The following is a 26,706-nucleotide window of genomic DNA, read 5'->3' as shown; positions in this document are numbered from 1 at the left end:
ATATACGACCGCTGTCTTATATAAGCCATTAAATATCAACATGAATAACCCCACGTTGCGTTGTTATAAATTTAATTAAATAAATAATTATTTTATTATTTAATTTATATCAACTAATTAGGCATAGCGTCCAATTTAGAATATGGCACAGGCACTAGTTCTTACGAATTTTACCTTAATTTATTAATCAAAGGACCTGAGGTAAAAGTGAGAAGAGGTTGATATGCAGATGCAACCAGCTAGTCGCCGACGCTCCGCTTCCCCCGAGATTAGCCCTTAAGCCTGCACCTAACAGACTGGCTCATAGGGGGCTATGAGCTCGCCGTTGCGTCAATTTTCATTTTTAGAAAAAAAAACTAGTCTACTAACTACTAACAACACAATAAATGCTTATTTTGCCGCATTCTTCACTATCTCTCCCTGTTTCACTGCCATCTAACCCAGAGGACAAAAATATAGCTTATTGTGGCTACTCCGTCTTCCTCATGACTCATGATATTTTACTTCACCATAAAGTAATTGGTGTAATATCAAATGATGTTTATCGCACAAGTTACAAGAAGTTCATTGCTAAGAACCACGACGATTGGTTTAAAATTTAAACTTTATATATAATTTGTTACCTAGTAATTATAATAAATCTGTTTTCTTTTTGACATTTAGTGGTATATGTATTGCTGTATGTTTATTGTCAAGTTTTTTTTAATTCTGGACAATTGTCATATATTCGTTTTCATGATAGATCTACACCAACGCAACTGCATGTCATGTTCTTGCGGTTTATTTTTATAACGCCAAGATCGAAATTTGACTGTTAACTCCATCTTGCGTCGAGTAGAGGAATCAAAAAACTATAGAAAATAGAAATGCAGTTTACTCTATGCCATAGAATCCCCTTTTAAATGTCATAAATCCAAACATGGCGGCCATACCAATAGACAATCAAGTCTAGCGATGAAATGATTTGTTTACATGAGATTCACTGACAGATAATGATCTTTACCTATTCGACAACCCACGATAGTTCAGATTCAAATGAACTTCAACATGCGACGTCAAAATTGGCATGTCGAATAAGGCCCCTGACGTGTCTCAGTTTTACGACCTCATCCAAATGCTTGGAAACATTAACTCCAGTTGTTTCTTCAATTTTGCAATGAAAATAAGTAACGTTTTTATCACTACTTACTGTTAACTTAGTAATGTGGTAAGGAACTCTGTAAATAATTTACCAATAATTCGGTCTTATCTTATATTGCTTCAACAAAACTTGATTAAATTTTGCTTGTAGTACGTATGAGTAAAAAGAAACCGTGACGAATAATAAGATTGCTAAGACATGAACCACATACCTACATTAATGTAGATATAAGTAGTTTAACAAATCGATTTATGTTTCAATATTAAAATTATTAGAAATACTTAGGTTAGCTTATCTTAATAAAATTAATGTATGGTCTTTGATACATTTTAAAACAAATACCTAATATTTCAAAGGTTCGAAGTGAAAAATAAGAAGTTAAAGTAATGAATAATGAAAGTACTTGGACTAAAAGAGATAAGTCTGTAGCTAGTCAAAGTTGTTTTATTACTTACGAGAATCGACAGTCGAACCAATAGCTAAAATACTTACGAATATTTTGGAATTGAATCTATGGTCAATTGAGCAAATTTGCCTTACAGTAGCAGCAATACTAGATATGGCTTTTTGTTTCTCTTGGTTGCCAATTCGCATTGCAGCTACTAATGCTACTATAGCATGGGTCAGAAAAGACCAGATTGTTCTTCTTAAGTTTCTTGACCCTTCCATCACCTTTGTTTATTTTTAGAATCCCACCCAATCGGCAGGTCTGCTCGTTAGACCCAAGTGCCGGCAAACTAATTTAATTTGCTGGCGGCAACGGACCGGGAAAATCAGGCGTAACGGCCGCCGGGGGCTTGCGGTTACATGGCGTGATTGGAGCTAATTTTAGGCTAGGTTTTCTAGAGTTTGTCAAAGTACAGTCGAGAATCAAGTGTGTTTGCCTGTCATCATCATCTTCCTTGCGTTATCCCTGGGTTTTGCCACGGCTCATGGGAGCCTGGGAGTCCGCTTAGCTACTAATCCCGAGAATTGGCATAGGCATTAGTGTGATTCTATTTCCAACAGTTTCATCCTACAATTGTAAATCGTGTTTGTTTTCTTCCATGAAATACCCAACAAAAATCATGAAATCGTTTATTGAAAACTCAAAATCACTCAAATTAAATGTAATAAAGTCGATTTGAAATGCCCACAATATTATAGTTTTATTCAGCGATTCTTCTTATAGTTAGAAACTTTTTGGTTTTTATGATAAACCATCTGTCAATCACTAACAAGAAACAAGTGTAACCTCTAAATTGCGACCCTATTACTACTTATTTAAGGTTTATTTTGACATGAATACGAACATGAAGCATTTTACGTTCAGTTTCGATTTTGCAACACTTTGGTTAAAGGTTCTAAAAGTTTCACATGGAATTATTTGAAATATCGATTACATTTTACGATATTCTAGACTTACTCGCATACGGTGGTTTTAAAAACAGTTATTGTTGTTATGATTTACATATGAAATGCAATAAAATGAAATATGCTTGGGTTGCTTACAATACATAGTTACAATCTAATTCCAACAGCATTGGGTCACCCGTATCAGTTGTACAAGGCATCATAACCTACTAATACCTACCTTTAATAACGGAGATGAGCACTAAATAATTACGAATTGTAAGTAGGTATATAAAGTACATAAACAAACATAATCAAAACACGAGTGACCTTGACTTTGACACTCATCGATCGATAAATTTTTCCATTGTTTTCCCTGTGCGCGAGCGCATCGATGGATCAAGGTCGCAGAATACTAGGAAAACGAATGATTAGACGATTCTTAATAGCTTGCTTTGCATTTTGTTGGGTTTACTTTAAAAGGCCGGCAAGACAAGAGTGACCTTTTTTATACAATTAAGTATAATTCGTTTATGAGCGTCGTTCTCTGTCGATGGGGACCAGCCGTTATTTCAGATTAAAGAGGATGCACAAAAGATGAGAGAGAGAAGGACAGAAGGTAGGTGATAGGTGACTGTAGGCATATAATATAAAGAACAACTATCTTTTGCTAAATGCTTTTCTTAGGCAAAAAAAATCGCTTTAAGAATTCACAACCTTAAAGGTGGCTTCAATTTTGAGCAATTCGGGACGAAACGTCGAGTTATGTTCGTAAAAATAAATAGAAGGAACCTACTTATAGTCTGATTTTTATTTTCACAGAATAAATGTAAATAAAGGTGTGAACGGTGAAGTTGGTGAAATATCATACTTTCGCAGCATCCGAGATATTTAAACTTTTCACATTTTCTCTATTTATAAGACTTTTATTGCAGTTACGTTACGAGTACCTATATATTTCGGAGCATTCCAGGAAGTTGGCTACAATTGCCCCGTATTAACGCCAATTTTCTAAATATTTGCAGCTATAAGAGTTTCTTTTTCTTTGACAAATGGTCAAAAATATGCCCAAAGAAATAATGATCATCTTTTAACGCCGAAAAAAGTTCTAATACATGAAGTAAGCCTTTGCCCAGCAGTGGGATACCACTCTTATAGGCCAATTAAAAAAAAAACATGACATAAAGTCCGTTTTTACGGGACAGCCAGTGCAATACTTCTTTTAGTTTCTGTTAATTTTACTTACCTATCTTGTTTATTGTTTTATATTTGTTCTTTCCAAATTTTTAAATTTTGCCATTCTGATGCATATATGTAGGTATATTGACGCGGTTGAATCAACAGGCGATAACTGGTTTGAAGGCGCATCGTAAACATTGGTTTGGACGACCAATTCTCTTCCTCGTGATGTAACATGATATTGATAGAGAATAAATAATTGCAAGAATAGATTACAAATCCACCTTGAAGCCTTGAACATAAGGTAAAAACCGAGAAATTAACAATACAATATAAAATGATCGTTGCTTTTTGAGAGTCCATCATGGGGAGCGAGTCACCGTCAAAACTGTACACCGTTGGTGAGTATGTATATAAGAAGCAACTGGATTTTTATCTCATAGCCCAGTATTTAGTCCGTTTGCTTTACAAATTACGTATTACATTTTAGATTCCATCAATTCTCAATAGCCTGTTGGGTGCTGCCTATGCCTGCGTCTTATGACATGGGCCAAGACAGCGTCCGCTCGGTGTACTGTTCACCCAAAATTTCATTAAAGCGCCAAAAGGCATCTACAAGTTGGTTTCGACTCTGCACATGGCTCTCAAATCGTCTCATCGCGATAGAAATTCTGAATTTTTAGACTATATTATGCTGATGCTCAGTTATGTGACGCCAAACTACAGGCAGGTGGCACAGTTATTCCAACCGGTACCTACGCAAGGTCTGCAGTTTTCGCTTCCATCGTGCGCATCGCCCGTGTCGCGTCGGCGCTGTATTCCCACCCCGTATCGAGTGTATGAGTCGAGTGCTCGAGGGTCTATAATGAACATTTAAATCTTAACTTATATTAGATTTTAAATGATTGGATTAAAAAATCCTACTAGTGGGTTTGCTAAGATAGATTAGGTCCCATATCATTGGATTGATCGTAAAAAACCAACAGTCACTAACCCAATTATACAGGGTATCATTAGCCCAATACAATGTAGCCTTAAGGTTACCCGGTAGAGAATGCCTTATGGCATTAAGTCCGCCTTTTGTACTATAAGGTTTTTCTTTTGTGCAATAACGATTAAATAAATGTACTCAAAAACATTGGTCATAATCATAATATACAACTTTTCTTAATTTCGGGATTGGGCCCATAATGAAAATCTACCTAACTCAAAACAGTTGAAAATAGACCGTGAATGAATGCAATCGGAAAGCATTCACAGTTTTTTCATGGAGTCTCTATATATAAATAGTAGTACCGTGAAACACGTTGTCACGTTCGACGTGTTGCCTCCCTGTCACACTTACGTACAAATTTACAAGTGCGACAGGGAGGCAACGCGTCGAACGGGGTTCGCGGTAGGCGCTCTGGTTTGCCAGAACGTTCGAATCATCAGCACGCGGTAAGCGTTTACAATAACAGCCTTGCACGCATGTCCCATTCTATTCATTTCTAGATGCATTCATTACAAGCACACGCTAAGAACAACCTTATTGTTTCTCATTAAGACTTAAAATCAATTGTCTGGTTTCTGACGTTTCCTATAGTTAAGTTTACGCATGCAAATTTGAGCTCAAACATTGCGTTATCAGGATTTAAAGTCTGTTGAAAAGTTTTGCAATTTCCAATGTCGTTAAGCCAGAATACATTAAAATTAGATCGATTTCGAATATTTTAATGTTTATTGTTTATTAGCCTAAACGTTTCGATTTTATATGAGCTTAATGTCAGAAATTTTAAATTATAAATCACTCTTGGTTTTTAATCAATTTAATTTGCCATATAATTACATCCTGTTGTTAAAAATGCATCGCTAGACTGAGTTTCGATATCGTTAGTTCACAAATAATATCATAAGTGACAAATAATTACGAAAACAGATATCGTAACTGAGTATCGTTTTGGTAGTGAGATACGATCTTTCGAAGAGTAGTCACAGATTAGTTTGTGAGTTTTGGTACATATTTAAAATAATTATAATGATTTGGCGCAGACTAATGATAATCATTTGATATGACGTCTGGCATTATGAAATGATGATTCATGGTACGTTTGTAAGGTCATGAGTGTCATGACACTAGAATATTGTGTGTTTTTATGAAATCAGTTCAAGCTCTTATTGTGATTAATAACCTTGAAAATCCTTATACCAGAATAATTGAAGGAAAATAATTAAAATAAGACAATTAAAACTACACTCTAAAGCTATAAATAAAATAAATACCCATATATAATTTGAAACATAAATAAACGAATCAATAATATAGTTTTATTTTACTCAGGGTATACAAATAGGTAGATATACTTACTTTTAAATGTCGAAAAAAAATGCACTAACCGTTTATAGGTAGGTAACTTATAGGCTTTTAATGATAATCGATTCCATAAATTCATCTTTTTTAATTTCTTTCTTAAATGCAGAAGTTTTGGGACAATGCTATTAAGACAATTTTAATTTTGATTTTCAGTTTGCAATCTAGAAGGTTCTTAAACTGGTTACACAGTTCAACTACCTGTCTGAACACTCGACAACAAATTTACATAATAACCAAGTTATAAATTTGGAAACTAATTCCCAATTCCCAATGCATATATAACTTTGTAATTGATTGATCGCTTACAGAGATGACCGCGTTCCCCAGGGTAGTAATCTAGGGCCGGTATTGTTCTATTTATATCAATATGACCCACCTCAAACTGTTGATGGTCATTTAGCTAATGTAATGGGTTTGAACGGAAATTGTGGTGTTCATATCGGAGAAAGCAAAATGTCCCTTTTGTTAAAATTTTCCAAGTAACCCGTATACGCCTTAGGTACCTAATCGTATTTCTGGATGCAACATACCTACATACTAGGTACTAACTGGGGGCCTAGCCAAGATAATCGTTTATCGAAGAAGCCAATTAAAATTTAAATTTCGGTTTAGGACTAAATATTTTGTTTGCTTCACTAATATTCTTAACTTTCTGCTAGGTACCCACGGAAAAAAAATATTTAAAGGGCATATAAATGTTATTAATAGTATGCTTAACTCGTTCGCATATTTCCTGTAGACATCGTAATTCGCAAAGTTATGGGAGTCTAAAATTATTTATTACGCTGAAGTCTTATATGGGATACATTGTTTCAGTACTCAAATAAGAAAAATGGGATATATTATTTATACAAGAGTCCTTTTTCTAAATTGTGAATACCCCTAAATCTTATTAGAACTTAACAAAAAAAAATAGGCAGGTAAGTAAGTAACTAACTGTTGTTATCGTTCAAATTCCTATAATTTGAAACAAACATAAATATAATAACACAATTACTGGACCTATTTACATAAATCTTATTTAAGTTTGGTTACCTACAGAGCAAATTTGACTACAGAATTTGTCATCATCTCTCATGAATATCTGTGACACCTGTCGCAGCTTTGAGAAATTACTCTAATATTAATGTGTTTGCGGTTATAGTGTACCATAACAGGTATATCGCATTATTATACAGAATTTCGGTGGCAGCATGGTTGCAAATTTATCGCCTGTCACTATGCCTGTCACTTTCGCACTTACATACTGTTTGTTAGAACGTGACAGGCATATTGACAGGTGATAGAAATGCGACCATGCCGTTGGAGATAATCTCGCAAACTTTTTCCACAAATCGTTAGGGTGTTAAGCTAATTTTATATAGGTAGCCTAACTATACATTAAGTGCCTGAAAAAAAGAAGAGATGTAGCCAAAATGAAAATAAAAATGATTCAAATTATAAAATGGTCGAATGGTAATGTATAGAAAACAATACAAAAATTCCTCCCTTTTATTAGATGAAAATTAAAGCAAACCTGACCGATTAGGCAGATAAACAGATATGGACAGCTATGACTGTGTCCTTGCCTCATTATATTTCTTTTTTTAGAGTAACCAGAGATGGGCCACATAAGAAACCAAACAGCTTAGATTTAGGTACCCGAGGATCAATCGGTCATACTGATGTACCTGAGACAAGATGAGCAATACCTTTCTGCCAATCATTTGCTTCAACTTGCTTTCATTCAAGATATGAACATTTATTAATTTCTTTTCTCCGTGTCTTTCTTTATTGCTGCAGAACTACCATCCACATGAAAGTCATAAACCAGACACTTTCGTTTCGTTGCCAAGTTTTTATTGTTTAACCGATTGTGCCCGCATGCCGCAATCTAAAACAAATATATATTATAATTTGAGGAACAAAAGAACCTGCGGGTCTGCTTCATAAACATTTTACTTTACATAAGATAGATTTGAACCACTGTGATCTGATGATGAATAAATAACGCTTGGAAAGTTAGGAATATTAAAATCAAACGAGAATGATAATGATTGGTTTATAATCGATGCTAAAAATTGTTATGTACATAGAAAATAGAACGAAGATTAGAAGTTTTGCATACATATAAAAATTCTTAGTAAGTAAGTATTTATTTGCAAAGAATAAGTAGGTACAATAGTGGTTCAGGTAATAAGTAACAAATTGGTTGCTTATTCTGCTATTTGTACTAAGTATACAGGTTGTACAGTCGCATGTTTTAATTTATGACCCATTTTTGTACAGTGAAAGTCGCTGAGAGACCTCATGCTATTGTCACTGTGGCAAGGTGCAAAAATGGGTCATAAATTAAAACATGCGACTGTACTAGCATGCAAAAATCTTAAAACGACTACAAATCTGGCTGTATATCTTCAGAGAGGAAATCTTTTACACTCAGATTCAGATTATTTATTGGTAAAACAAATACAATGTTTTTACACGTCATACATTTAGGCAGGTACATAATTTATATATTTATATTTACATTGTTCATTACTGTAATAGCTTTTATCAGTCAATAGCTTCATCAATTTATTTCTAAATCTATGTACCTAAAGGAAGTTCTCTTATAGATTTTGGTAGTTTGTTAAAAAGTACTTTTTAGGGTTCCGTAGCCAAATGGCAAAAAACGGAACCCTTATAGATTCGTCATGTCTGTCTGTCTGTCTGTCTGTCTGTCTGTCTGTCTGTCCGTCTGTCCGCCGTATGTCACAGTCACTTTTCTCCGAAACTATAAGAACTATACTGTTGAAACTTGGTAAGTAGATGTATTCTGTGAACCGCATTAAGATTTTCACACAAAAATAGAAAAAAAACAATAAATTTTTGGGGTTCCCCATACTTAGAACTGAAACCCAAAATTTTTTTTTTCATCAGACCCATACGTGTGGGGTATCTATGGATAGGTCTTTAAAAATGATATTGAGGTTTCTAATATCATTTTTTTCTAAACTGAATAGTTTGCGCGAGAGACACCTCCAAAGTGGTAAAATGTGTGTCCCCCCCCCCCCCTGTAACTTCTAAAATAAGAGAATGATAAAACTAAAAAAAATATATGATGTACATTACCATGTAAACTTCCACCGAAAATTGGTTTGAACGAGATCTAGTAAGTAGTTTTTTTTTAATACGTCATAAATCGCCTAAACACGGAACCCTTCATGGGCGAGTCCGACTCGCACTTGGCCGCTTTTTTTAATTTCTAGCAAGGAAAATTAGTACCAGGCACAGGCAGGCACGCATAGGCTTTAGTCTAAGAAGTTATTAAAATGATCCAACACTGCTCACAACTGGGGCATCTATGTTTATTGACAACCACACCTTGAACGAATCGTTTTATGTGGTGACTGTTACTGGTATTGACCGTATTGTGTCCATTCAACACGGACATTCAACATCCAATACGGACCATTCAACAAGGGCGTAAGTCTCAACAATATGTTAAACTACTTGACAGCACTGCATCTTCATGAACTTAAACTATTTAATTCTTATATTACTCGTACGTATATTCCTCGAACAACGAACTTATTCCATTTGTCAATTTGATATGGCATGATTTATTTTCCTACTTCTTTTATTAACTGGAACTTTTTCGTCTGTATAAATATTATTAAATACTAAATTTATTGTTTTGTCCAGAACACAATGTTTAATAGTTTATTTGTGTGTGTATTTGTTTCTATATTTGCGAATGGTGTGATACAAATTATTATTGATTTAAAAAAAAATCATTTTTATTTCGAGTAACTTTTACAGACTCATAGATATTGTTAGTATGTACTTATTTATAGCTATGTTAGTATTTACACTTATCACTATATATACAGAATAATATATAGCCAATCACATTACCTATTGCATAAACATTAAAAAAAAAAAAAAAAAAAAAAAAAATCTTCATAAAAGAAAATAGGTACTTAAAAGCAATTTTATTTTAAGTCATTTTATAGTATTTGCTGCTAAGCTCTATTGAATGCGCCTACCTAATATTGAAATGAAAATTCCCTAACCACTTAAGATCTTTCGTATATGAGGGCTTAAAAGCTATGAACTTGTAAAAAAGTACTTAGGTAAGTAGTAAAAATATCCGCAAAGGGCGTAAATAATCGATTTATCGGCAGTGGTTAAACAATGAGTATTTATGACTCTTCGTTGGTTTACGACCATTTTAACATCAGTTTGATAATTTACGCTGATGAACAGCTATTTGTTACTTTCTGTGGAATAAGACCTTGAAATAACAAAGATTTAAGTGAATATTTTCTTAGCTTTTTTGTATTTTCTTAGTTTTTATAATATAATTAATAATTTAAATTAAACAATATAATAACCACGTTTCATTTTTAACACCACACTAAGTATCAAAATAATATGAGTGCCGTATTGCTTCGGGGCGGTCTATCGTCCTACACTACCAAAACGTAATATCTAGAATATCAGTGACAATAAATTTAAACCCTAATACTATGACGATACCGGTTGTTTTACAATATGAATGTTGTACTGGCACGTGCTAAGTCGGGAGCAAGCGGCTTTGCGATAATAGAGACAATGGCCTTTGTTTGAAAGATTAAGGTTCTAAGCGAAAAGTTCACCTCAAAAGAGCCGTACTATACTTGTACCTTTTTAGGATTCCGTACCTCAAAAGAAAAAATCGGAACCCTTATAGGAACACTCGTGCGTCTGTCTGTCTAAAACTTTGAAAAAAATACACAAAATAGTTCTTAACCTATAGATGACAAGGAAACCTATTAAGAAAGAAAACCTTGGAACGCGAGTCCAACTCGCACTTGGCCGGTTTTTATTTATTCTACTTGACGATCATCAAGGTCATGTCAAAACAATAACAAATTATTAAATCTGAATCGGTCTATGGTATTACCTTGCCCATTAGATTCAATCGCACGTAGTTACCTTTCATAACGTTGAATTTTCTGAATGAGTTCCATCGCATTTTCTTTAAGTAAACACCTGGACTACCTAGGCGATTGGACAATAGTGTTTGGAATGGCTTTGTTACAGCACAAGGAATCTAATGTGATAATAAACACAATAGTCTGTTATTGTATGTTACGAGTATACTCCGCAATCTCGTCCCGCTGCCAAGACGACCGGGTAGGATGGGGAGTGAATGAACAGTTTAAAATTTATATTAATATTTCATATGCAAGTTATGCAACATCTTGAGCAAACCGGACTAATCCCAATAAGACCTAGTTTACCCTCTGGGTTGGAAGGTCAGATGGCAGTCGTGCTAAAAAATAGTGCTCATGCCAATTACTGGGATTAGTTGCCAAGCGGACCGAGGCTCCAGGGACTGAGGTTATTTATAGGTAATATGAATATAAAATTAAAATATAGTAACATTTACAAAACAATAGGTACAGTCACCAGCGTAAATATATGACTGTGGGCAGCCGTGCAAAAATATCTGGAGCATCAGATATTTATGCCATCCGATATTTATGCGGATACAGACTAACGATGCCGGCCACAAAGCATCACATATTTTTACCGAGGTAGTGTCGTCATATACTTATGCCTCCAATGGAGCATCAGATATTTATGCACGGCTGCCCACAGTCATATATTTTTGCTTGTGACTGTACAAAATACATATAAACACATTATAAAAAAACCTAACCTAGGGTGCCGCCAGCACAGGCAGGGCCCAAGCTGTAAGACATTATTATTTAGTGTAGGTGTGTCTATTTACTCCCCATTCTACCTTATATTATCAAGTTGACAACGCGGCGAGATTGCGGACTCTAGTTACGAGCAGTTATTTTACGAACATACTGTTAATTACGTAATTAATTCGTTTTGTAGTACGGTTATGGCCTACCGCGAAATTCGCAAATTAGGTAAGAGGTAGCGTAAAGCCAGAAAAATGTTACAATTGTTCTGAAAATATATTTTTGTTTAAAATTTTGTTCATCAGATGCCTCGACCGTATATGACAAGATATGTTATACTAATATTGTATACCTACATATAGGTACTGTTATGGTTAGCAGGGTAACACAAAGGGTAGACATGTTTACATGGTTTATTTCGTGTGCCCTTGCAAATATAGTTTCCGTGTTAATTTTATTCATGGCATATTCCCTTGATTAAAATGTAAAACTTAAAAAATATAAAAACAACACGTTTGCGTTCAACCCCTCCTAAAGTTTTTCTTCTTAAGGGTTGATATAGGTAACTTTATCCTCCTCCAAAGGCCTCCTCCAAAATTTGGAAAGCTTGGAAAAACATAGAAACCTTTAGGGCCCTAAAATTATTTTAATTTAAACAATCTAACTTGACATTCAGAATATTGTCGCAGTAACTACGGTAAAATCACAACATTGTACCAATAGTTTACATTTAATTACGATGCCGATGGTGGCGATGGTTAATATTAAACTAGGACTAAATTAACTGACCAGAGCAGAGGTTAACTTGCTGATTATTCGGAGTTTGTTTAGGATATTGTTACGCAAGAGCTCAACCTGGAACGTTATTAATTTTTGAATTTTAGAAGTAAACGGACTGTTTATTCAGTTAATTAGGGTCCAAAGCATACAACTATAGTGTGGCAAAATGATTGTATAGGATGATTATGTAATAAATTGGGGCAGTATCTATGAAAAGGGACCTTATTGTCGATGGCGCTTACGCTGCACAGCGTCGCGGGGCATTGTATTTATATCGGAGCATCGTTAATAATGGCGTAACCGCCATCGACAGTAAGGACCCTTTTCATACATAACGTCACAATTAAGTTTACTTATACATATTATGAATGAATGAATGAAAGCTTAATTTCAGGCAACTGGCCCATACATAAATACCTTAAAACTAGCATACATATTATAAAAATATAAACTAAACAATAAAAAAAACCGGCCAAGTGCGAGTCGGACTCGCGCACGGAGGGTTCCGCACCATCAACAAAAAATAGAGCAAAACAAGCAAAAAAACGGTCATCCAAGTACTGACCCCGCCCGACGTTGCTTAACTTCGGTCAAAAATCACGTTTGTTGTATGGGAGCCCCACTTAAATCTTTATTTTATCCTGTTTTTAGTATTTGTTGTTATAGCGGCAACAGAAATACATCATCTGTGAACATTTCAACTGTCTAGCTATCACGGTTCGTGAGATACAGCCTGGTGACAGACGGACGGACGGACGGACGGACGGACGGACAGCGGAGTCTTAGTAATAGGGTCCCGTTTTTACCCTTTGGGTACGGAACCCTAAAAATCACATTATGATAGCGATGCACTACCTATCAGCGACTCCGCAGTACCTATCAGCAGGGAGCCGGCCGCGGAACCGCCGAAGCTTGACACCCTTCCTCCTTGGTGAAGGTCGCTAGATGTTATGATGTTGGATATTATGAACCTACCTATATTCAAACAGGTTTCTCAGACATAAATAAACATGTTACTTGAATGTCCATGTTAAATTTCATATTCAGTATTTCAGAATGTTGTTTTAAAATGCATAATTTCGATAGTATGGTTGCCGCTAGAGTACTTATAATAGTACTAGGTGTTAACTGATTCACAAGAGGTTGTCAGAAAACCAATAGTGTACCTACTCGTACCTAGACTAAACTTAGACGGTCTCAAAGCGAGACAGTAATGAGCAAACAACAGGAAAATGACTGCGTCGTGACTTCACTGCGCTAAACATAGTACACGTCAGGCGCATTAGTTTGCATTTTCATCTATTATAGATCCGTATCTGATATTAAGATAGGTATTTTTAACCTCCAAAGGCCAAATGTGCATTACAATGCACACTCTGTTTCAATCTAATTCGAACCTTTCAAAAGCTACATCAAAACTGATACCAATTAGCCCAAAAAGCAAAAAAGTCCGACACAGATAATTTAATTACCATTTAGATTTCAATATTTTATTTTCACTCTATCGCTCTTAAATATTAGTGCGACAGAGACAGTTTCATTCCCTACGAAGCGTTAACGATTCGTACGTTTGGCTACGCACCCCGAGATTTTTACGCAGGATATTTCGCCTAAGCTGCAGTTGTCCAATTTTAGGAGCGCGCAGTTAGCGCGATGGAGATATTCACCTAAGCTCTCAAATCTTGTTGCCCGTCGGCCACGGGACAGCACGTCTACCGTTTTACTGCATCTACGGTGTAATTTACCAGTTCATGATCACAATTACCGTGGGCATAATGTAACCGCAACTGTGGAGTATTCCCTTGCTATCCTTGTTAGGCGGAGCCTCGGGCAAACCAGTGTAACATGGTTGGTAGCTGGAGTTAAATTTTAAAAACGAAATACCGACTTCAAAAAGGATACTATTTATGTATTCAGTAAGTTATATGCGCTAGCAACTGATATGTTTCTGAACGTGGCCTACTTAAAATGTTTATTTGTTGTAAGTATAGTATCTACCGTACGCATAATACATGCAACATATTATTCCTGGCTTTCTTATGGTATAATCCTATGGGGCAACAGTAGGTACCGATGATCCCTCCATTTTTAGGGTTCCGTACCTCAAAAGGAAAAAACGGAACCCTAATAGGATCACTCGCGTGTCTGTCTGTCTGTCCGTCCGTCTGTCACAGCCTATTTTCTCCGAAACTACTGGACCAATTAAGTTGAAATTTGGCACACATATGTAAGTTTGTGACCCAAAGATGGACATGTAACGTAAACAAATTAATTTTAAATATGGAGGCCACTTTTGGGGGGTAAAAGAGCAAATTAAAAAATAAAGTTTTTCAATCTATATCGTGTTACATATCAAATGAAAGAGCTCATTTTGAGAATATCAAATATATTTTATTTATAATTTTAAGATAAATAGTTTAGTAGTTATTCAAGAAAATAGGCAAAAAATGACCATTTATCTCTAAAACTACTGGGTCTAAAATTTTGAAAAAAATACACTAAATAGTTCTTTACCTATAGATGACAGGAAAACCTATTAGAAATGTGCAGTCAAGCGTGAGTCGGACTTAAGTACTTAGTTTTTGATCCGACCCCTACGGGTTGTTTAAAGACATTTTACTCACTTTTCATTAAAAAAAACATATCGTTAAAAATACATGTAACGTAAAAAAATGGATTTTAAATATGGAGGCCACTTTTGGAGGGTAAAAGAGCAAATTAAAAAATAAAGTTTTTAAACTATATCATGTTACAATATCAAATGAAAGAGCTCATTTTGAGAATCTCAAATATATTTTATTTATATGTCGGAGTGAGATCTATCAGAATAATAACAATGCGTAAACCATGAACCATGGTTAGTCGATTTGTAAGTAACTTAAGAAACATCAGGTAGTTGCCTGAGTGAAATCAGAGATGGCGTTGCGGAGCTGTCACCTGGACAGTGGACAGTGACAGTTGGCGGCTATATAAGAAGGGCGGGAAAGACCGGCCCGGGGTCATTATGATTGAGGCGATCGAGCAAAGCGGTTGTGACGTGACGTAATCTCTGGGATCACCACGTTTCTTAATAACTGATTTTTGTAATTCATGACAACCGAAGTGATCTTAAGTTATTTTGATGTGTAATCGATACTCTTAATTAAAACCAACTATCGGCTATCTCGACGTGTTATTATTTCATCGTCCACTTGTGAATCTATCCTCAAGTGTGCATATTTCAACGGTAGAAGATGATCCTGCCGATCTACCAACGGTTTTCCTATCCTCTTCTACACTACTGCTTCGTAATATAATTTTATGATAAATAGTTTAGCAGTTATTCAAGAAAATAGGCAAAAAATAACCATTCCCCCCCTTTATCTCTGAAACTACTGGGTCTAAAATTTTGAAAAAAATACACTAAATGAAGGGTACACGGAAAGAACATGTCTAGTCACTTTTTTCGGAAAACGAGATTATTATCTCTAAATAAAGAGCTCTTAACCCTTCGTATGTCTAAACACTGATCAGTGCGAATAAATTTAAACCTATTGTAATTAAACAATGGATTTAAATTCATGAGCACTGAACAGTGCTTAGATATACGAAGGGTTAATGAACTATTAGTTATATCTTTTGCTACCACTGTATAATAAATGTGACATACCTGCTCACGGAATTACCATACGTTTTGACATTGTTCTAAATTTTAAAACCGCGATTACTCATAATGTTACTGAAGTGACTAGCATGTTCTTTCCGTGCACCCTTCAAATAGTTCTTTACCTATAGATAACAGGAAAACCTATTAGAAATGTGCAGTCAAGCGTGAGTCGGACTTTTTTTCACTTTTCATTAAAAAAAAACCTATTGTTAAAAATACATGTAACGTAAAAAAATGAATTTTAAATATCGAGGCCACTTTTGGGGGGTAAAAGAGCAAATTAACATTAGCATTTCAAACTATATCGTGTTACATATCAAATGAAAGAGCTCATTTTGAGAATCTCAAATATAATTTTTTTTATAATTTTAAGATAAATAGTTTAGCAGTTATTCAATAAAATAAGCAAAAAAATGGTAAATAAGCAAATTCAAGAAAATAAGCAAGAAAATAAGCAAAGAAAATAAGCAAAAAAAAAAACCCTTTTATCTCTGAAACTACTGAGTCTAACATTTTGAAAAAAATACACTAAATAGTTCTTTACCTAAAGATGACAGGAAAACCTATTAGAAATGTGCAGTTTTTGATGGGTTTTTTAAAGATATTTTACTCACTTTTCATTAAAAAAACATATTGTTAAAAATTGTGTAATGTACGGAACCCTTGGAACGCGAGTCCGTCTCGCACTTGGCCGGTTTTTTTTACCTTCCAAAATCACTACATAGTATAAAACAAAGTCGCTGCTCTGTCTGTCTGTCTGTATGCTTAGATCTTTAAAAGTAGGTACGCAACGCATTTAGATGCTTTTTTTTTAATAGATAGAGTTATTCAAGAGGAAGGTTTATGTATAGTTTGTTAACCCGTGCGAAGCCGGGGCGGGTCGCTAGTAACTTATAAAACAAACCGACAGTTGAACACATGAGATTATCTACCTATAGATAACTGTTACGCTGAATTTAAATAATCAAAAGTAGTACTTAGTAGCACCTAGGTACTTAGTAAAAGTTAACGTTAATCCTTTGCTAATTCATGTTAGAAAATCTTGCTCTGCATAAGATGTCGAATGTAATACAATACAAGACTTATCTGTATTCGATCACCTGACAAACAAGATTAATTATTACGACAAGTTCAAACACCAAAATGAACCGTACTGGCACCAAAACAAGGTTGGTTTTTGTTTAATTATTGAGTCGATCACATGACCATTAATTAAGTAATGGAAATATTTATTTATTATCACCAAATAATATATAATATGTATCCAGAAAATATGCATAATGAGAGTTGCTATCAGAGACCCCTCATAGCTCGTTATAAGTGACCCGGAGATGAGTAAAGCTCACTAATTATCAATTAAAAACTCCATTATCAAATTAAATACGCCATCCTCGTGGCGTCCAATGTAAATATACCTACTGTTTCCATTGAGGTATATACAAGAGACGAGATCTCGAACAAAATCTTTCCGCATCTCAGAGAAGTGCATGCATGCATGCGAAGCCGAAAATTGTTAATAAAGACGCCACGAGTATTTTTTGACTCAGTTAAACAACGTTGCATAATACTTTTTCTACGACCAAACATTTACTTTGAAAACTAAATAATAGTAAATCAACAGTTATTCCATTACTTACCGGTGAAATGTTATTCCATCCCTTTTATTATATTTTCTTGTGCTATTGTTGCAACTTTTTAACACGCACGAAGGCATTTTTTTTTTCTGTAGATGTGTGGCATCTCGTCAGTGGTCGGTGACGTACTAAAAGCAAAGAAGTGCATGCACTTCTCTGAGGTGCGGAAACATTTTATTCGAGATGTCGTCTCTTGTATACCTCAATGACTGTTTCTATGGAATTTTAACGTTCCGCGTTCATTAATAAATAATATTATCGTAGGACATTAATAAATTGACTAAGTCCCACAGTTAGCTCAATAAGGCTTTTGTTTTGAGTAGGTAGGTACTTAGACAATGATATTATGTTATGCATATATAAATACTCAAAAAACATAGAAAATCCCCATGACTCAGGAACAAATATCCGTGCTCAACACACAAATTGTAGGTGACGGAACCTACCAACCTTTGTGCTGCACGCGTGTTGGCAGCCTGGCCGCGCGGTACTTATACCAACGAATGCCGGCTCCGCTTTGTCCGTCTCCGTCCAGTTCATAAATATGTATACATTTCTTCACCTTAATCCATTACAATTTGCAATAAGGTGAAAAGTATACATATTTATGAACTGGACTGTAGTGGAGCGCCGCCGGGTCGGTATCAATACTATCAATCAGCTTTCGACCGCGTGCCCTGCAGAATCTAAGTCCGACCCGGAGTATGTAACTTCACAACAAAGGATGCGCTTACTCATGTACTGCATTTTTATAACCCTTCCCATATCTAATTACACAAACGGGTCTACCACGATATAATTTCATTGTTTTTCCGTAAATTCCGACGCTTTAGCTGAGTTGCAACAGATGTGGTCACGGAAAGACTGACCAACTCAACAACAACTCAGCAACAACAACAACTCAACTCAACCTCAACAACTCAACTGAACCGTCGGAATTTAAAGTAAAAACAATGAAATTATATCGCGGTAGACCCGTTTGTGTACTTAATTAAATATGTGTACAAAACGCGAGAGTTTAAATTTAAGTGTTACGAGCACGTTACGAGTATATAACCCTTCCCTTCAAAGTTTATATTTCTCATCGTTGAACCACACTGGTTATTTTATTAGTTTGCTTTTTATGGAAAATATGACTTTACGGTCAGACAAGTGTACAAATGTAAAAATACAAAATAATAAAATTTATAACATGACCTTGTTACCAATGTCTTGGAGGCGTGTAAATATATTTTTGGAACCTTTGCTTGTAAAGATATTTGTGAACTCGACTGTACATGACAATGTATTGAAAACATTGGTACATATCAGTAGGGGTAACCTCTGTAACCTTATCCTTTATAAATAAACGTTCATTGGAAAGCGGGTTCAGTTTCGCCCGGGGAAGCAAACTCGGTCGCCACGCGTCGCCTGCGCGTAGTTTATTCGAAAAAAAATCGGATTCGGGTTTCGACGATGGATACCCGAAACGACGTAACTTTATGTGACTCGCACAAATTCAAACTCGTTAAACTGAATGTGCTAAAGTTTGCGTATATGCACCTAGCTGCATTGTATGGAATCTATTTATGTTTTACATCCGCCAAATGGGCGACAATAATATGGGCATTCTTATTACTTGAAGGAGCAAAACTTGGAATCACGGCTGGAGCACACAGACTTTGGTGTCACAGGGCGTACAAGGCCAAGATGCCGCTGCAGATTATCCTCTTGATTTTAAATAGCATTGCCTTTATGAATACAGCCATTTATTGGGTGAGAGACCATAGGATTCACCACAAGTATACCGACACGGATGCTGACCCCCACAACTCAAGACGTGGCTTCTTCTTTTCGCAAATAGGATGGCTGTTCGTTCGGAAACACCCCCAGGTCATGGAGAAAGGAAAAACCATTTACATGGATGACATTTACAGTAACAAACTATTAGTGTTCCAAAGAAAGTATGCCGTTATTGTTATCGGACTGTGGGCGTATGTTATACCAACAGTTGTCCCAATGTATTTCTGGAATGAAAGTTTGAGCAATTCTTGGCATATATGTACGATGCTTCGTCACGTGCTCACCATCAACCTCATTTTCTTGGTCAACAGCATCGGGCATAGATGGGGAAATCGACCATTTGATAAGAGTATTAGACCTGTTGAGAATGTTGCAGTTTCGATTTTGTCTACGGGAGAATGTTTCCACAACTACCATCATGTGTTTCCCTTTGATTACAAAGCGTCTGAACTAGGAGACACCATGTTCAATGCTGCTACCATGTTCATCAATTTCTTTGCCTTGCTTGGTTGGGCTTATGACTTGAAAGTAATTCCGGACAAAATGATTATTGCGCGATCGCAAAGAACTGGCGACGGGAAGAACCTATGGGGATGGGGAGACAAAGACCAAACCGAAGAAGAAACTAAGAATGTAGAACTGTTATATTGTAAGAATTAGATATTTCCAGGTACCAGGGCAACCATATCCGAACATATCCAACCAGGTCCAACCATATTTCGCCCAAAAGCAGGCTCGTAAAATTTAGCTGATACGCTCTTTTCCATCAAACTTTTGGATTTGAAAGAACAAAATTTGTTATCCTTCATCGTTTATCGTTTAAAAAAACGATTCTTCGAATTCGATTTCAAGTAAATATAATTGTATTTAACTACCTATAAATTTCGTAGTTATTAAGAAGGCTATTATATCTACTAATAATCTATTTAGGGGACCTTAACAATTTTCTATTGTATTTTTACAGATTTTTAACTCCTCCCTATATATTTTTATATGCAGACTATGTATATTATTAGTTAACCTACTGAAGAATTAATGTAAAAAAAATGTATTTAGTGATAAATATTTTTTTTTCGCATTTAATGAATGTAATATTATGTAGGTATTAAGTCATATTTTTTTGTTTCGAATTTAATTAATGTAATATGTAATAAGACTATGATATAATTATTAAAATCGATTGTGGTATGAAATTTTTCGTTTCATTAGGTACCCCTTAAAGTTTCATGTATATACCTAAAAAACCGGTCAACTGAGAGTTCTTTAAACTCGCGCAACGAGGGTTCCGTAAAAACTTTCAATTATCCCATGTAACTATAAACACGAAATATTTTTTTAGTAGAAGTAAGTATACTATAGCTGATCAAACAGATCTTGTTAGTAGAAAAAGGCGGCAAATTTGAAAAATGTAGGCGCGAAGGGTTATCGTCCCATAAAAAATTTGAATCTCGCGCCTTTTTCTACTGACAAGATTTGCTTGACCATCTATACGTATAATTGTGTACAGTGTCATCTACGTATAGGCAAACCGGCTAACTAATTTGCGCGACCATGTATATGATGGATATAGATTTTTCAGGGATAATACTCTGTGAACCAATTTCAATACATTATGGAGTGAACATAGAGCGCAAGGACATTGGTCGTCTGAGAGACACTCGCCTACGCTCGGAGAGTACTGCAAATGCACGACGAGCTCTGCAATTATGTCATTTATAAAAAACCGGCCAAGTGCGAGTCGGACTCGCGCACGGAGGGTTCCGCACCATCAACAAAAAACAAGCAAAAAAACGGTCACCCATCCAAGTACTGACCCCGCCCGACGTTGCTTAACTTCGGTCAAAAATCACGTTTGTTGTATGGGAGCCCCACTTAAATCTTTATTTTATTCTGTTTTTAGTATTTGTTGTTATAGCGGCAACAGAAATACATCATGTGTGAAAATTTCAACTGTTTTTCACTTTCAGCTATCACGGTTCGTGAGTTACAGCCTGGTGACAGACGGACGGACGGACGGACGGACGGACGGACGGACAGCGGAGTCTTAGTAATAGGGTCCCGTTTTTACCCTTTGGGTACGGAACCCTAAAAATGGAGTATCAAACCGCAACGGTAGTAAATAGGAACCGCAGCTCTTATAATATTATTAGCATAATACCCCCGTTTAAACGGGGTACAATTTGGTTTGACGTTTAAAAAGTGCTAGGACAATTAAGTGAAACTTACTGTATCAATTATGTCATTTTTTTAATATTATTATCGCTTAAAATGAACTGAATTATTATATTATTTGATGTAATTTTAATTATTGTCGGGTCAATGTTAGATGTCGGATCAATTATACAAGAGTTATATCGCTATCACTATTTCGTCCGCTTGCCTATTGGACTGCCTTATATAAAATATGCCCGAATGGAACCTTGCCGCAATGGGGGAACGACTAAGAAAGCCATAACGTTATAATATGTAACCTGCTCACGTTTGACCGGTTAAACATTTCGATACTAATACAAAGTGAAATGTCCTTATTCCGATACAAAATAGGTAACAATTTGAATGGAACTTTGGCAATTTCATGCGCGTGGCAATGTTATTTTCAATAGTTGCAAAAATTGTAAAAATTTCACGTTACATACTAGTAGTAGAATAATAAAAGATATAACTCTAGACCTTTTATTTCCGGAAAGTTAAGAATTTTGTTTATAATTATGATTTAATATATATATTCTACAATTGGCCCCGTAGTTTTTGAAGTGAAAACTTCTTTAGCGGCGCTGTGCACTTTTTGTGATGGGGAAAAAATGTTAAACTCGCGACAGGTCACGTGACCGTAAGATTCGTAAGACGTAAGACGGACACGTGACCTGATCGAAAAACTGTTACAATGTCAGTTTTCACTTCTGCAGGCACTCCCGGAGTGCAACTCGTTGTTTTTTTTTAACATAAAAGACTAGTTAATCCTAGTTCGAATCTAAAGCCACTGGTTTTGTTTTAAAACAGTTTATTGTCAACGACAGTTTAAAAACTGCTGACTATTGTTGTTCATTCCACAAACTTCGTGTTGCTAAAATCTCGTTGCCGACACAGTTGTCTGGCCAGACTCTATAAAGACGTGAAGTAAAGTTGTAATGAGGTAGTTAAGCTAGTCATCAAGTATAAATTGGGTACACATTATTAAGGAATCTCCGCAACAGGGGACAACCACAGATCACGGCAGCTATTACGCGATGGCGCGGGTGTACTACCTCTTCTTCTTCCTAGCCTTATCCCATTTACTTGGGGTCGGCTCTCCTTATATGGCGTCGCCAGGAGCGTCTGTCCTGGGTCGTCTCTGGTGGTATTCTTTTTTCTTTAAGGTTCTTTTTTACAAGACCTATCCATGTTGTCTTGGGCCTCCCGCGACCCCTAGGCTTCTCACTCATCTCTAGCACCTTTCTCGTCATGTGGTCTGATGGGCGCCTCATGACGTGGCCATACCATCGGAGTCGATTTTCGGTGAGTTTTCGGCGGGTGTACTACTTGGGCTAAATATTTTTCGAACTAAATAATAGGTACTTGGTAAAATAAAACATGACCAAGTAATTATAATATGTTAAAAAAAATAACTTGCCAAAAATGAGTTTTGTTAACTGTAAAATTGCTATAAATTGTTTTGGGAAATGATTTTTGCCAAATGATAATTAGTTTGCCATTATTAGTCTGGAAATAGTTTATTGCCCATACGTAGTAAACCCAACTCGCGGTCACCACATATCTCCCGTATTATTTAATTTGGTATGGTATTTCTTATTTTTAGTTACGTCTACTTTTACGACCTGTAATTACTTATGTACTGGTTGAGGTCACTGGGGACAAAAGAGCTGGCAGCTTCCTCGCTCAACGAATAAGCGTTGCAATTCAGCGAGGAAATGCTGCCAGTATCTTTGGTACTATGCCCCAGGGGCCCTCTTTAGATATAGATTTTTAGTTTTCCTTTTTTAAGTAGTAGTTTTAGTTTTGTAGGTAGTTTTAATTTTATTTAGGTTACTTTATGTTGTTTATGTTGTTGTTCAATAAAAGTGATTTACTTATGTACCTAAATAAAAATATCTACAATATTTGAGTTGCTTGGTGTCTATGTGTGGTTATCTCCCGCTTTTCGTAAACGCTTCATTGCAGTGTTTGTCTAATCTGTAGGACAATCTTATTAGGTCTAAAGATCCATAAATTTGCTAGCGCTAGGCTACGTTCAATTAGGACTAGAATTTAATTTAGTTTTATTTTACAGCGAATCATAATTTATGCATTAACATTTCGGATTTGTTTGGTTTCGCTTTTGCAGAGTGGGCGCTTGCATGAATCTTGAAACAATGACTTGTCAACAGAAAACTAGCATATTTCAAGCTCGGAACTTTGTTTTTATATTAATACTAATTATGCAAAGACGGCAACACAATAATAAGGCAATTTACTCAGAATTTACCTGTAACTGATAGCATCTACTCGTTTGCGGCACATATTATAATTCTCAGAATCAGTTGTCGTGACTCTCGCCCCCTCCATTGTAACGGCACATTATAGTGCAGAACGATGTTACTTTTCAATATTCTTAAAGGCTTCCTCCAACTAGTAATTTATAGGGCCATTTGCACCCTTCACTAAACCGGGGTTAACCGGTTAAGCCTGGAGTTACCATGGTTACCAGTACAATTTGCCTTAGAGTTTTTTTCTCGTGGTAAATCGAAGATTTACCACGAAAAACTCTAAGCGCCACTTGCACCATCCCACTAATCCGGGGTTAACCGGTTAAACCGGTAACCCAATGGCAAATTGTACTGGTAACCATGGTAACTCCAGGCTTAATGGCATGAGCAGAACTGCAGCTGCATTACTGTTGTACGACGTTGCTGCCGCCGCTGCATCTGTCAATTTCCTTGATAAAAAGAGAGAGATATAAACTATAGACCTATACAAAGTAATTTCCAATATGTTGCATTTAAAACAATGAAACCATCACTGTTGCGAACATTTAGTCATAAATTCAGTTTAATGTGGCAGTAAATCTAAAGTCTTTGATGACCGGACGATACGTGATTTTATGACGAACGGGTGGATTATGCGCAACAAACGCGTTGTCAGGGGATATCCATGAGCTGTCCCGTACAAGCAAATTATATATATATCTATATTTTTTTATTTAGTTCTAACATACACAATAAACAAATTTACAGCTCTGAAATTTCGCCAAACTAAATAATTACCGCATGTTTCTCCACGATATTTTTCCTCGGCTGATAATCCAATAATATTTTTTGTAGACAAATGAACTCCGGAAAATACACGTGTTACCTCGCGGCTACGCTACGGTTGTTTATACAAACAAATGATAAAAAAGCGGCCAAGTGCGAGTCGGACTCGCCCATGAAGGGTTCCGTATTTAGGCGATTTATGACGTATTAAAAAAAAACTACTTGCTAGATCTCGTTCAAACCAATTTTCGGTGGAAGTTTACATGGTAATGTACATCATATATTTTTTTTAGTTTTATCATTCTCTTATTTTAGAAGTTAGGGGGGGGGGACACACATTTTACCACTTTGGAAGTGTCTCTCGCGCAAACTATTCAGTTTAGAAAAAAATGATATTAGGAACCTCAATATCATTTTTGAAGACCTATCCATAAATACCCCACACGTATGGGTTTGATGAAAAAAAAATTTTGAGTTTCAGTTCGAAGTATGGGGAAACCCAAAAATTTATTGTTTTTTTTTTTCTATTTTTGTGTGAAAATGCGGTTCACAGAATACATCTACTTACCAAGTTTCAACAGTATAGTTCTTATAGTTTCGGAGAAAAGTGGCTGTGACATACGGACGGACAGACAGACGGACAGACAGACGGACAGACAGACGGACAGACAGACGGACAGACAGACAGACATGACGAATCTATAAGGGTTCCGTTTTTTGCCATTTGGCTACGGAACCCTAAAAATGGCGTGAGCACAACTCGCTTTCTAATTATTTTGATAATTATTTTACTTATTTTATGAATTAGATAATAAAATGTTTATTTAAATACGTCTGGGTATTTTTTTATTGTTTTAAGTTCACGTGTTCTTAGGGTCTTAGGATTTCCAGAAATGTTAGGTTATTCCTAATAATAATCACGAGCATTTTATCTCGTCAAAATTTACGCCTCAGATAATTTCTAAATTATTATTCGTAGCAACATAGTTAGGTATTTGTAGGGAATTATAGGAAGAACATATAATTTTGGTGGTATTTGGCAGTTTAGTTGTAACTTAAACTGTTTCTAAAATTATGAAAAACGTTTAACGCAGGCGGTGGCCGTATCGCACGTGGACGTAACTAAATCTTGTGTTTTACTGAGCAAGACCCCCCAACGGTAAATAGAGGACCTTACGGCATGGACTTTGGAAAAATAAAATCGGCATCTTGTATAAAAAAAAATCGGCTCGGCGTATGATCGTAGGTACCATTCGTACCCATATAAAACAGGAGGCGGTGAATGCGAAAATTGTTATATTTTAGCATACAAAACGCATACAATCAGGACATGCTGTCAAAGATTGAGGTGGGGACCGGCTAGCGGCTGAGCTCTGAGTGACTTTATTAGGGACATATATTTCAAAACGATTTTTATGCTACATAGAAGATAGAATTGTATGCTAATGTTACTAATGTAGCGTAGGTACGTTTTTAGGGTTCCGTACCCAAAGGTAAAAACGGGACCCTATTACTAAGACTCCGCTGTCCGTCCGTCCGTCCGTTCGTCCGTCTGTCACCAGGCTGTATCTCACGAACCGTGATAACTAGACAGTTGAAATTTTCACAGATGATGTATTTCTCTTGTCGCTATAACAACAAATACTAAAAAGCGGCCAAGTGCGAGTCGGACTCGCCCATGAAGGGTTCCGTATTTAGGCGATTTATGACGTATAAAAAAAAACTACTTACTAGATCTCGTTCAAACCAATTTTCGGTGGAAGTTTACATGGTAGTGTACATCATATATTTTTTTTAGTTTTATCATTCTCTTATTTTAGAAGTTACAGGGGGGGGGGACACACATTTTATCACTTTGGAAGTGTCTCTCGCGCAAACTATTCAGTTTAGAAAAAAATGATATTAGAAACCTCAATATCATTTTTGAAGACCTATCCATAGATACCCCACACGTATGGGTTTGATGAA

General features: G+C 35.9%; 1 protein-coding gene and 1 long non-coding RNA gene across 2 annotated transcripts in view; one reads left to right on the top strand and one right to left on the bottom strand.

The window, feature by feature from the left end:
- Positions 1-26,706, bottom strand: part of LOC134663121 (uncharacterized) — a 135,111-nt gene that overhangs the window by 30,114 nt on the left and 78,291 nt on the right. The window lies entirely within an intron of this gene.
- On the top strand, positions 19,142-20,181 carry LOC134663050 (acyl-CoA Delta(11) desaturase-like). Its single transcript, XM_063519343.1, has one exon. The coding sequence runs from the start codon at positions 19,184-19,186 to the stop codon at positions 20,168-20,170; it is 987 nt and encodes a 328-aa protein (XP_063375413.1). The 5' UTR covers positions 19,142-19,183; the 3' UTR covers positions 20,171-20,181.

The sequence above is a fragment of the Cydia amplana genome, chromosome 4, assembly GCF_948474715.1.
Source record: "Cydia amplana chromosome 4, ilCydAmpl1.1, whole genome shotgun sequence".
NCBI lineage: Eukaryota > Metazoa > Arthropoda > Insecta > Lepidoptera > Tortricidae > Cydia > Cydia amplana.
This window is presented reverse-complemented; position numbering and strand designations above follow the sequence as displayed.